The sequence below is a fragment of the Scylla paramamosain genome, chromosome 2 (assembly GCF_035594125.1).
Source record: "Scylla paramamosain isolate STU-SP2022 chromosome 2, ASM3559412v1, whole genome shotgun sequence".
In the NCBI taxonomy this organism is placed as follows: domain Eukaryota; kingdom Metazoa; phylum Arthropoda; class Malacostraca; order Decapoda; family Portunidae; genus Scylla; species Scylla paramamosain.
Window position 1 is genome coordinate 28,033,529 of NC_087152.1, and position 14,781 is coordinate 28,048,309.

The following is a 14,781-nucleotide window of genomic DNA, read 5'->3' on the forward strand; positions in this document are numbered from 1 at the left end:
ATATATATATATATATATATATATATATATATATATATATATATATATATATATATATATATATATATATATATATATATATATATATATATATATATATATATATATATATATATATATATATATATATATATATATATATATATATATATATATATATATATATATATATATATATATATATATATATATATATATATATATATATATATATATATATATATATATATATATATATATATATATATATATATATATATATATATATATATATATATATATATATATATATATATATATATATATATATATATATATATATATATATATATATATATATATATATATATATATATATATATATATTTGTGTGTGTGTGTGTAGTGATAGCAAGAGCTGCTTTAAAGGCACTAGTTGAACTTAGTTGGACCTGAATGTATCAGTGTGCCTTTTGACCTCATCCTCTTTTTCCCTTCCTTTTTTAATACTGCATGATTGATTTTTATTTTAATTTCCTGGAAAATTCTGTAGAAAATCCTAGATTAATATAATTGAAAAAGAAATATAAAATACATTTATAATATATACTAATTTTCTTTGAATCATAAAAGAAATGTGATACCTTACGCTTAAATTACTCTTTTGATTATTATTATTATTTGTTTATTTATTTATTTATTATTTTTTTTTATCTTTAATAGATTGTTTGGATAATTACCTATTCTGTTATAGATATATGTTGCATTTAGTAGTAAAAATGTATCACAAAAAAAACATAAACAGCCAATATCCTACACACCATGAGGTATTTATATTATAGCACATTTATTACAAATGATATCACAATATTCTTTAATGAAACCAAAATACAGGACATAGTAATGCAAGATATATTTTTGTTTTTGGCAGTGATTAGCTGAAAGATGTAGTCTTAATGTGAAAGTTGATGGAAGCCTTTGTATGCAGCAATATATATAAACTAAACTTTTTGTAGTTTTGATTCTTGACAATAACAATCAAGAGAATGATGTAAGTACACGAATGGTGTATTGAAGTGTCATCAGATAAGCCAAATTTAATAATAATTCATCAACTCTAAGACACTATAGACAACTAGAGACAAATATACCCTAATAATGAACTGAGGCAGATGGATCTGAAATTATAAGGTCATCTGTATTGATATCTGCGGTAAACAGTGTCAGGCTCACTTCCACTGCCAGAGAGATAAACATGAAATTTTCAGTGCATAAAGGAATTAATGCATTATTTTGGCCTTTTAAATCAGACGTTTTCTTTGTCAAAGCCCTATCATGGAATATTTAGGAGTATTCACAAGACACACAAAATTATACCCAAAATTATATTAATATGCAGCAAATCTTAATGCTCCATAATAATTTATAATTTACTCTGTTTATCTGAATCAGTTATATCTCTGTTTTATATAATACTTTGTTCCTTTTCTTTGCTGTTCTTTTGCATTTTGCATGAAATCATGCTTTTTTTTTTTTTTTTTTTTCCTTTCACTACGATGTGAAGGGGATCCTTTCAATATGCTTGTGTTTGAGTTTGCATCTTGTGTAGGCTACTCACCTTACTAGAAGATATTAGATAGGTAGTCTTTTTACTTTTTACTATTTGTAATGAAACATTTTTGTGATTCCATGTGATTCCAAATTTCTTAAGGAATAATCATATTTCTTTTTGTTCTTCTTTTAATCCCTTCACTTTTCTACAAGTGATTTGTCTAAATAAAACTTAGGGAACTTAATATAGATAACACTGTGAATGCAGCAGTGAATAGCATCATTATTTTCTTCCAACATCAAGGATCTGAGGTAAAAACAGTGTAAAATTAACTAAAAAGAAAAATAAAGAATATGCACATATGCTTGACATTATTGTTCAGATTAGGAGAATGATATGTCAACCTGTCCTCTGTATATTGCTTAGTTATTTATATATATATATATATATATATATATATATATATATATATATATATATATATATATATATATATATATATATATATATATATATATATATATATATATATATATATATATATATATATATATATATATATATATATATATATATATATATATATATATATATATATATATATATATATATATATATATATATATATATATATATATATATATATATATATATATATATATATATATATATATATATATATATATATATATATATATATATATATATATATATATATATATATATATATATATATATATATATATATATATATATATATATATATATATATATATATATATATATATATATATATATATATATATATATATATATATATATATATATATATATATATATATATATATATATATATATATATATATATATATATATATATATATATATATATTAATTTTCTTTTTTTAATTTTTTTACACTTTTTATCTCAGATCCTTGATAATGGCATGGTCTCTGTGCCACTATGTTGAAAGAAAATGAAGATGTGTTAATTATACTAGAGATCTTCAGTTTGCTTTCTACATTGATTTACTTTCTAGAGATGCTGAATCTCTTTCCTCATTTCCTGGCTTCCCTTCTTCCACTCACATTGACTTTTCCCCAAAAGATTGTACTTTTCTTATCACTTTTTTTTTTCTTTTTTTTTTACCCTTGATGTCAACTCTTTTTTGTGATATTCAAATTCTGTCCATTGAACATTTAATATTGTGGAAAATCTAGCAACAACTGTGTTGATGTAGTCTCCTGTCATCTTTGTTTATGCTCTTTAGATTCCAGTACTTTTTCCACTTGTGTATCTTATAGCATTCTGGTCTATCTCAGAGACAACTATTTTATATTATTCAGGTTGTATTACAATATTAAAAATCTCCATTGTCTGGAAGTATTACATAATAGCATATATATTTTTTTAGTTGCATCACCTAGTTGTTATATACAGGAAGGGAATTATATGATGTACTCTTGCATCTCCACGAAGCTTGTCTTTAAATTCTCGAATATTCCTAGCATGGACTACTTTTCCATCCAAATTATTGTAGGCTTTTGTGTTCATGTAAGGAAAGGTATCTTTTTTGCTCCCTTTGATCCCCTATACACTGCTGTAAGATCTCCTCTTTCACCTCTTTTCTAGTTTTGAGAATCTTGGTCTTGATCTTTTCTCATGTGATACATTCCTCAGGCATAGTACCATCTTGATTGCTGCTCTTTGTATTGTTTCTGTGTTCTTTATGTGTTCCTTGCAGTGTGTGTGTGTGTGTGTGTGTGTGTGCATATTTTGTATTGGCATGTGTAGTAATTCTGTTATTTTCTTTCTGGAAACCTTGACAAGTTGGCAGGAATCTCCACTTATACATATAAATGAAAATATTCATTTTTCCATGCACATTTGTATTGTGTGTGTGTGTGTGTGTGTGTGTGTGTGTGTGTGTGTGTGTGTGTGTGTGTGTGTGAATGAAGAGGGAGAGATAGATAAATTAATGAATATTCTTATGCAGTTGAGGTGAAGGAGACAGTGGAACCCAAGCAGTTGGTGTTCAAGGACAAAAAAGAAGCATTGGAAGCCTTTAAGGAGTTCCTCAGAGACAAGGTAAAGAACATTCAGAGTTGAGGCTTATACATATTTTCTTCTGTCTGTATGTCTTGGTCTATCTTTACTTTATGTGGCCTTTTCTTTGTTTTGTCGCAGTTTTTCTCTATTTTTGTCTCTGAAGTCTATCTAGCTATTTTTCCTCTTCTGTCCTTATCCCTTGATTTGCCTATCTCTGTTCATCCAATTTCTCTGTGTCACTCTCTTACTCTGTCTGCCTGTATTGCTCTGTTATCTTTGTATGTTTTTGTGTTTCAGTGTATTTTTGCTTGTCTGTTTACCAGTCAGCTTCACTATTTTTCTGTGTCATTTGTATTACCTATGTATACTCGTATTTACATAGATGTGAATGTGAATGTGTGAATTTACCTATGCAGTTTGTATTCATGTAGCAGTAAATGTGTTTGTGTATGCATGTGTGTATGAGAGAAGCTTAATTTTTATGTCTTACATAACTTATTTATTTATTTATTTTTTATTAATTTAATTTAATTTAATTTTATTATTTATTTATTTATTTATTTTTTTTAGCTTAAACATGTAATGCTGAAAATGCTTATTTATGCTGGCCACATAGCAAAGTACTGTGTGAGTGTGTGTTTTGCCCTTACATTCCACTTCACACAGCAGTGCAGCTATCCCATGACTATGTGTTTTGTTCTCACATTTAGCATGGCACAGCAGTGCAGCTGCCATATCAGTGTGTTTTGCCTTCTCATTCAGCAAGGTACAGCAATGCAGTGCTACCACATTGTGTATGTTTTGTATTCACATGTAGTGTGATGCAGCAGTGCAGCTGCCACATGAATGTGTGTGATTTGTCCTCATATTTGGTGTGATGTAGGGGTGCAGCTGCTTCATGAGAGTGCGTTTCATCCTCACATTTGGTGTGAGACAGCAGTGTAAGCACCACACAAGTGTGTTTTGTCCTCACATTTGGCTTGACACAGTGGTGCAGTGCCACTACACTGTGTGTCTTTTGTACTCATATTCAATGTGACATAGCAGTGTAGCGCTGCCACACTATGTGTGTTTTGTTGTCACATACAGTGTGATATATAAGAGCTTTGCAAAGCTCATTAGATCCAGGGTTTTCTTCAGTGTTGTGTATTACTATACTTGCATTGTATGAAAAGGCTAATAAATATAATCAATCTCTTTCTCTCTCTCAAGGGTGTTCCAAGTGATGCCACGTGGGATCGAGCAGTGCGCATGATCCAGAATGATGTGCGGTATGAGGCATTCAACAAACTTAATGAGAAGAAGCAGGCATTTAATGCATACAAGGTGCAGCGTGCCAAGGAGGAGAAGGTATATTGATATTTTGTTTTATTTACAACTTATTTACAATATAAAAATTGTAAATAAGCTGATATTCATCTTTGAATCATGCTATGATCTGTTGATTTGAATGTGTGAAAACCTCTCAAAGGAATCTTTAAGGCCACATCTCCATGCATTCAATATTATTTTCCACTCATATTAAGCACAACTGCTTTCTTGAATCTAACACTCTTTTCACACTGTCCAACTGGATCATATCTGATCCAGTTGTATAATTTGAAGAACACCTGGAAATGTAGTTGGAAAGATAATAAAGTAGAAAAAGCCAAATATTTTAGAAAGGGAAGAGATGGTATAGACCATATTTTTTGCAGCAAGTCAGTTATATAAAAAGTTTTTGAGGAAAGGAAAAGTCTTTTTTGGCATTAATGAACTCGGAGAAAGTGCATGATAGGATTGACAGGAAAGGACTATGGGATGTTCTGAAAGCATATGAAGCTATGAGTGGAATATGGTCCCGAGTGCCACTTTTTAGAAAATGAGAAGACACTTTGTTGACCTTCAAAATTATATATCTTTTCAACTGATAAAGATATCCTGGTGATTTTTTTGTTTATTTATTTATTTTATTTTTTTTTATGTAGCTGAAAACATCTGCTTTCATGTTTTGGAACAATGCTATATGAAAAATGAATACTTACATCCTCAAAGATTGTTGTACTCAAGGAGGTCATTTTTTATGTCTTCCACATCACTTTCATTGTTCTGGTGTTGGGTGCTTCTGGTGGATGAGTGAGGTTGCTGTTGAATGGTAAGAAGTTCCTGGAAGTACTGACTGCAGGGTGAGGGGGGGGAGGGCAGGTATGAATACTCATATGATACACAAACTTGTGTGCATCTTTGAGCCCATATGGTTCAGTAGGCGTACAATGAGTTATGTACCTCTTAAGGGTGTCAAAGTCAAGGAACTCTTCTTTTTTCATCCTCACAACATCATACCAAGCATGAACTGCACTCTGAATAAAAGTACAGTAATCATAAAAAGTACACACATCAGATTGTGCATGAATAGCTTTCTCAATGTTTCCAAAAGTCTGGTTGCAGGACATATAACTATGTCCTGGCATGAGAAACATGTGTACACACTCATTCAGACAACCACTGTGAATCTCACTAAGAACACTGAGTAGAATATTGATATTTTTATTTTGTCCCCCACTGTTGTCAAATTATTACAAGCTTTTCAAATTCTTGAGCATTGTACTCTCATCAATAATCCATTTTTTCAAGCAACTAGCAATTTCCACAGATTCCTTATCACTTTTCACTTCTTCCCACACAAAATCTGGATTTGTTAGCTTTCACATCATGTATGCACAAATTTTACATCCACATTATATTTTGTAATACAATACACTCATAGACAGCCTAGGCACTTAGGGTTTGCTGTAAATCTAGGCAGATTTCTTGTGTGTTCTCACCATGGTCTTTGTTGTAATTTTTTATTAGAATCTTTTCTTCTGCTGCATTTTCTCTTATGTTTTCAAAACTGCCTTTTTTTTTTGCTGTTTCATTTTGGCTGCTTGGATTGCAACATTAAGTTCATCACAAATTGCAGAAGTATCTGTTTTAGGCAACTGAAAGGAGATGTTAAACTTGCTGTTGAATGTGTGACAGTAGTAACTGCCTGTAACTTTCTTTTCATGTTAAACTTGCTGTTGAATGTGTGACAGTAGTAACTGCCTGTAACTTTCTTTTTATGTTAAACTTGATGTTGAATGTGTGACAGTAGTAACTGCCTATAACTTTCTTTTCATCTGCATTCTCTTGTGTCTTCCAGTCAAGTTACATGTACATTTTGTTAACACAGAGAGAGGATTCCAGGTATTTTCTGTGTGGAGACTTAGGTCTGGTGTAATGACTGACACAGTTGGGAGGCTTGAAATGTGTTCTTGCACACACTTTGCTTTTATCCTTGTAAGATTGTACTCAGGTGTAGTCTTAGCACGTCCATCACCCTCAGGAGTACTGGTGCAGGTAATTTTCTTTAATGCATATTTTACCCTCTTCTTTTCTCAAACCTAACACAGACAGAAATCCAGACTTGCAGACCTCAAAATTCTTGTTGAAGATTAGTGTGTGTACTGGAAATTGTTTGTGCATAATGGGCTAGGGTGTTGTGGATGATGAGGTTTGCATCATCTTTTTATAGACACTATGTGAACTTTTTTCTGGATGAAAATATTCTGTAGTTTGTAGTTCCCTAAATCCCAGAAACTCCTGAAGATTGCATCTATGACAGGTCTTGTTAACTTATCAAAGCAACAATCTCTGCATGGAGGATCCCACAGCCCTGGCTGCAACAGGTTGCCCTGTAAACCTGCTGATGAACTCCTGACCCAGGTTTCATCTCTTTTTTTGCCACGTTCATCTTCCAGGTCTCCAGTTGTCTGACACATTTCCTGGTGTGTGCAGGCTCTGGATCATCTGTGTTTTTTGTTAGATGAACTCATTGTGTGATAACAATGCGAATAATTAACAAAAAAACATTGAAAATAGTGAAAGGGAGAACTGGTGTGAGATTCCTGTGAGGAAAACAACTGATGCTCATTGGCTGAATTTTTATATCGCTGACGCTCTCATTGGGTGTCTGGCACTTGACGGTATGTGTCAAGCTTTGTGATTGGCCAGCGACTTAGCATGTGGTGGCCTGTGGTGCTCAAGCCCTTACTGCTTTGTTAGGACTCCCTCACATGCACCTGACAACAGAGGCATGTTTTTACGTGAATACACAGGGAATATTGACCTAATATCAGTGAAATACTGGAGCCTGATGTTAGTTTCCAAGTTTCAGGTTCTGGGGAAGATAGTGCTAAGCCATAATGACTTTCTGACTGGATTATTCAGAGAAAAATGGACCTAATGACCAGTAAGCAGAGCTTGTGCCTTTGCATTGCAGTGCAGTGCAGTGTGATTGGTCAGTACCCTCTACAAAATGGGATTTTTACCCTTATTGGAGTGATTTTTCCACATGCCATTATTTTACTAGTAGAATAGGGACTGGGGGATATGCTGGTGTACATAACTCAAAAATGGCCACTGTGGCAAACCAAACACCCTTCCACTCAGTGCCTCAGAAGTTGCAGGAAAGAGTGAAGAGTTTCTATGTAAGTAGCAGGGCATGTATGAGAGTTGATGATAATGTGAGTGAATTCTTCTGAGTCAGAGTAGGTTTGCATCAGGGTTATATAATGTCACCATGGTTGTTCAGCTTGTATATGGATGGTTTTATAAAGGAAGTGAATTTGAGGCACTTATTCAGAGGTCTGAGATTGATCAGTGGGGAAGAGAGGGTATGGGATCTGAGTCAGCTGCTGTTTGGTGATACATCTCTGGTGGCTGACTCAGAGAGGAAGTTGAAAAGACTGGTGGAGAAGTTTGGGTGTGTTTGTAGGAGGTGGAAGCTGAAAGTGAATATTGGTAAAAGTTAAGTAATGAAATGTATAAGAAATAGGTGGTGAAAGGATGGTGTAAGATTGAATGGAGGAAAGCTGGAAGAGATGGACTGTTTCAAGTGTAGCATTCCTTGTGGCAAATGTACGTTATGGTGACTGAAGAACCTATAGGAAAAAATTTATTGGTTCTAGGGAACCAGAAAATAATATAAAAAATTCCACAATTAAAAAGATATCAAAATAAGCACATTTGTACTATTGCATTTGAGTTAACACAACAAACATCTACAGTACCCTCCCAAATTTCACACCTAGTCCTAAATTCTTACCATCCCAAGTTAGTGCATTATCACTCCAAATTTTGCTGTGTTTTGATAAGTAAAGGTCACATTTACCTATTCTTGGTGTCACACATGTATGTACAGTAAACCCCCATAAATCAGTCTCTCTCTCTCTCTCTCTCTCTCCCTCTCTCTCTCTCTCTCTCTCTCTCTCTCTCTCTCTCTCTCTCTCTCTCTCTCTCTCTCTCTCTCTCTCTCTCTCTCTCTCTCTCTCTCTCTCTCTCTCTCTCTCTCTCTCTCTCTCTCTCTCTCTCATCATCATCATCATCATCATCATCATCATCATCATCATCATCATTACTATTATTACAGCTGTTCATAGAAATATAACCACTTTTGGTTGTCAATATTCATACAGTAGGCAGTATAATATTGTGCAGAAGTGTCTGAATTTGGCATGTAATGGCATGGCATGATAAAGCATATGCCTACACACACACACACACACACACAAACACCTGAGTCTGTTGGTAGCCACTTTTTTTTGGTCTCTTCCCCCAACTTCTACCCATAATGCCTAAATATGTAAAAACGGAAGAATGTTGCTTCTACTGACATCAGTGTTCTTTATTATACCACATTAATCATACATGGTACTCTTGAGCATGTGTTATATAAAAGATTTGATGCAAATTTATATGAAGCCTGAAACATGATCAGTACTCCAAAGATTTTTATCCATAGCAGTGGTACCTCATGATTTGAACTTAATTGGTTCTTTTGGGCTGTTTAAATTGGAAATGTTCAAATTGAGAAGCAGTTTGTCCCATTCAAATTAATGTAAGAAAAAAAAATTATTCCATTTCAGGTACCAAAATCCCCTTATTTTTATTTTTATTTATTTATTTTCTTTTATGGATTTATGTTGTGCCCTAAACATGAATTGAATGAAAATAACCTAAATTGTAGAAAATACAGTAAAAGAAAACATGAAGTACTGTATATTTTGGCATATAAGACAGCACTTGAATCATCTTAAAAAAGAAAAAAAAAGTGGGTTGTCCTATACATCAGATACCAAAACAGTGACCTTAAAATTTTATGCAAATTACCATTGTAGACAGACACCAACCTCAAAAATGATGAGTCATCAAAAGTTCCTGCCATCTTCAGTCTTGAAAACAGTTGTAGTGTACACAATTTTTGTTTTGCTCTAAAGACTTTCTCTCTCTCTCTCTCTCTCTCTCTCTCTCTCTCTCTCTCTCTCTCTCTCTCTCTCTCTCTCTCTCTCTCTCTCTCTCTCTCTCTCTCTCTCTCTCTCTCTCTCTCTCTCTCTCTCTCTCTCTCTCTCTCTCTCTGTTTGAAAGTAAGAACGATCCTGAGAATTGCTAAATAGAATGAGGCTGAGAGAGAATGAAAATAGAATTGTATGAGTGAGAAAGAGTGAGAAGGGATGAAGTGAAAATGACAAAATGAATGGGGGAGAGAGAGGGAGTATCACTCCCTTGTCCCTTATCTCTGACAGACACAAGGTGACAGGGAGGTGACAGGGAGGGAAGTTTGAAACCAGACAAAAGAGGAAGAGGAAGGAAAGGAACAATGGGAGGAAGGGACATATTGGGGAGGAGAATAGTACATGGGTCAAGGAATCAGAGGAGAGAGAGAGAGAGAGAGAGAGAGAGAGAGAGAGAGAGAGAGAGAGAGAGAGAGAGAGAGAGTGGATAAGTGAGTGGGAAAGAGAGAGGAAGGAAGAATATGGGGAGGGATTGGGAAGAGGGGCAAGGAAGGGAGGAGGGGAAGAATGGGGGGGACTGACTGAGTGGTAATGCTTGAATAGGACCACATTCGAATTGGAGGACAAAATTTGTTCACCAACCCTGTTTGAATCAGGGGTTGTTTGAATTAAAGGACATTTGAATCATGAGGTATGACATATGATTATGAGTGACATGATCATACCAACTTACAGTTGGTCAGTCGTAACATTACTCAGCCACAAGTCATTGAAAAGCTATATTATTGTTATTATTATTATTTTTATTATTATTATTATTATTATTATTATTATTATTATTATTATTATTATTATTATTATTATTATTATTATTATTATTATTATTATTATTATTATTATTATTATTATTATTATTATTATTATCATCATCATTATTATTTTTGTTATGACTTCTATTGTTCTGTTTATTCAAAGTTTAATTCTTCTTCCATGTATAAGTACAGTTGCATGTCTACTGATACAAAATTTCACCTGGTATTCCCTAGGAGGAGCAGCGGCTGCGTGCCAAGAAGGCTAAGGAGGACCTGGAACAGTTCCTCCTAAACAACGAGCGCATGAATTCCTCCATTAAGTACTACCGCTGTCATGAGATGTTCCAGCACCTGGAGGTAAACTCTGTTTTATTTTTTAAGATTATTATTGTATGTGTTTAGTCCAACATCTAATTTTTATACTACATTATATTTATTGAGACTACTCAAGTATCACAATAACTTTATTCTGTGTAGCTCACATAAAACTCATGGGCTGTGAAGCTCACACTATTTGTAACTTTGCAAAAGTTTTGTTTATGTTGCCTGTGGTGACAGTGATGTTTTCACACTTTTATGACACGTGTTGCTTCATTAAATCCATAAAGTTATTTGTTGTTTTACAAATTATGAAAAGTTTTATTGTCTCAGAAAAAAAATGTATGAAAAAAAAACTCTCTTGGAAATATGGAATACTTGATTGAAAGAGTCTATCATGTAATCCAGGTGGTGAGTTACACAAGCACCACCACCATTGTTGCCCTTTCCCATAACACTAGTGAACTGCCTCAAGCATTTCATTCCTCTCAAGTTGTAGCAATTCATTAAATTCAATAGTCATGAAGATTAGTATGGCTTAGCAGTGTAGGAGGGAGAATATCATTAGATATAGCAAATCTTTGCTGTTGCTTTTCTTACAGTAATATAGCAGTGGTAGGAGTAACTCTTTGTGCCACCCAATCATAATAGTTATTTGCTGAGATTGCAAAAATATTTGCAGAGACTGCAAAACACATCTTGAATGATCTTGTACTATATTGATCAGTGTACATTATCAAGATAAGCAGAGTAATGTGTGCTGAGATGGCATGGACATGTTGAGAGAATGGAGGAGAATGGAGGATGACAGGCTGGTGAAGAAGATCATCAACTCTTTGAGCTAGCAGATGATTCAAGAAACATCTTTAGGTCTGAAAGAGTGGCTTTGTGGGAGCAGTGGTGATAGCCCAATATTACTTTGATGGAAAACCTTCTGCTATTTCACATGTATCAGTTTTTAACTCAGTGAGTTGTCAACCTTCAATTCACCTTTATGAAAATATATTTATGATACAAAGAAATATTAATTTATGGTCATCACTGGTATCGTACCTAGACTCTTGTGTATGCAGACAACACCTATAAGAAAAATACTTTTTCAGAATTAAAGATAGAAATCTGTGATTCTTTATTAAGTGAACAATTTTAAGCTTAAGCCAAAGATTTATAACATAAGAGCTGATGCTGCAATAGTTTCTTTCTCAAACTTTAAAAGTGTAGCAATATTAAATAAACATCTCTTGTGTTTTTCAGTCAAAACCATATCCTATGGATTTAATTACTATCTGCATACTTTTGTAATCACATGGTTAGGATCCATGCCCTTAAGCGGCCATGTACACAGTACAGCGAGGAGTGCCATTATTTTTGGAAAATTTGTCTTTTGTTGGTGGTGACAGCAATGTGGTGTGGTGAGCCCAGGTAGTATTAGTTTTTATTTACAGTTTTTAGGATATAGATATAAGATAAATTGGTTGTGATTATACATATAGGACTGTATTTACATATGTATATAGTGGATTTAGGGTTGTCTTTAATGAGGCCAACACATATATACAGATGTTTCACATAAAACCTGCATCACACATAGCTTGGGCTCTGTCCCATACATGAATTGCACCCACAACACAAAAAAAAGCCAGCATACACCTTAAAATTGAATGCATCACCTCCTCTGGGTGCTCCAGCCATCTTGACTGTGCATGTGCACTCCACGGTTTGTGCTGTTGCATTTGTGTTAACTCATCACCACTCACCTCTCCAATTTTGTCCCTTTTGTGGTCATTGTGTGCACCCTTTCAACTTATGGCAGCTTTGTCTCCTTCTTGGGACTCTTCTGACATTCTGGGAGAGGAATTTTCCCCACGGGAGACTTCAGATTGTGGCCAGGAGGTGGTTGGAGATCAGCTGGTCCGCTTACCTGTTTGTGATGTAGGCGGGAGCAGTGATCCTGCCAGCTGCAGACACTGATGTTCCTCCTGCTACAGGTTTATTCCTAGTGCTGCCCATGACCCTCATAATGTATGTATCAGTTGCTGTTCTTGTTTATGTTGAGATGAATGCCTAGATTGGATCCCTGGATATTATGGCCAAGATGTTCAGTCACCAGAGGAAGTTGCAGACCAAGAGAGCAGAGCTCACCACCACTCTTCATGAGGCTCTTCCTCCTGCCCTCTCCAGACTTAGGAGCCTCAACCTTTGTCTTTGGCAGGAGAGAATGGAGTTGATTTCCCTGGGTTTGGTGGTTCAGCCTCACAGGTTTCTGCAGATGTTGTTTGTTTTGATTTGACATTGCTATGGTGGGCTTAGCTTCCTCCTTTTTGCCAGCTCAGTGCCAGGTGTTGTCTAACTTTTTTCTCTTCTTTGGTTGCTTGGAAAACTATGCTATCTGACCCTGGTCCCACTCTCAGAGCCCAGAGTGAGGCCCAGCTCACATATAATGCCAGGACATGAGACATTGTTCATCATGTCCAGCCACTGCAGCCATTGGAGGATAACAGAGCTGAAGCGACAGGGGGGTGGCCTGCTTCCTTATCCTCCTTGTCCACAGTGCAAGAGGAAACCAGTAACAGAAACCACTCTTCATGTCATCCTTCTAGCCACAATTTTTTCGTGGCTACTGCAGCAGGTGGCCACCTTCTGCAGGTAGCATGCTCCCAGTTGTTACATAGGGCACCAGGGGCAACAGAGGAGGGGCATGAGTGGCCCAGATGACATGAGCACCATAAGAGACATGCACATCCTGAAAGGCAGGTGTGACGGGCTGTGATGCAGCAATTGCACCAGTTGCCATCTACTGATTGTAGTCAGCCAGGTTCAGTGACATCACCTCTGGCAACATCGCATCAACCAGAAGCCAATGTTTCTTTTGATTCAGGGGAGGAGGTGCAGGACTTGGAGCTTTCAGGTCTTAAAGCAGACTTACACTGTTTTGCAGTTCCTCTCAGTGTTTTTGGATGCGATGGTGGAATCTGAAAAGGCCTGCATCGCCTTCACCAGTAGCAAGATGCTTGTGTATGTGTGTGCGAGACAGCTTCCTTCCCTCTGCACTTAAAGGCCTTGTTTGATCAGACCTTTTGCTCCATGCAATTGGCCATGTTGGATGGTACAGCAGACTGAGCCACAACCTTAGTAAACATCAGGGTCCTGCACAAGGATTCTTTTCTGGCAAGTCTTTCTCCCTCCTTTGATATGATGCTCAGGGAGAAACTCAGGGAGCTCCCTATGGATTCCCATCTTTTTGATGAAGAGGTTGTGAAAACTGAAGAATAACACTGCTTTGTCAGTCCAACAATAGGCAAAGAGGTCCCTTTGTGGGCACGCCTCTGGTCAAATGGGGACCTCAGCCTTGAATGTTGGATTACTCAAGACCTACCACGTCACAGTCTGTTTCATTCTCCTTCCAACATAGAGAGTAGAAGAAATGGGCCCCAGAAGGCACCCCCTGCCTTGAGTTCCCTGTCACATGGCCAGTCTTAAAGTCAAGGGGAGATGCTTTATTCGCTGTTGATTCCTTCAGCTCCGGCCATCATCACTACCTCTTGTCTTGCCCAGCACATTTCAGAGTGGTGGGCTATGGATGCAGAGGAATAGGTTTTGTTAGTCCTGAGGGATGGGTACAGGATTTTTTTTTGTCCTTCATCCTTTTCTCTCCCCCCACTCCTCTTCCCTTCAAGTTGTACCAGGTCAAGTCAGAAAGGTTTATGGTTCTCGACCAGGAGGATCAGGATTTGTGGGACATGGGCATAATAGAATATGTGCCCAAGCATCTGGAATT

At 35.5% G+C, this 14,781-nt stretch overlaps 1 protein-coding gene across 15 annotated transcripts in view; it reads left to right on the top strand.

The window, feature by feature from the left end:
* LOC135112651 (pre-mRNA-processing factor 40 homolog A-like) overlaps positions 1–14,781 on the top strand; it is a 214,961-nt gene that overhangs the window by 73,591 nt on the left and 126,589 nt on the right. For all 15 annotated transcript variants that reach the window (XM_064027284.1, XM_064027319.1, XM_064027336.1 and 12 more), the window contains 3 exons: positions 3,528–3,619; positions 4,793–4,930; positions 10,920–11,042. In XM_064027284.1, the coding sequence (XP_063883354.1) occupies positions 3,528–3,619; positions 4,793–4,930; positions 10,920–11,042 (353 nt within the window). The remainder of the gene's footprint in view (positions 1–3,527; positions 3,620–4,792; positions 4,931–10,919; positions 11,043–14,781) is intronic.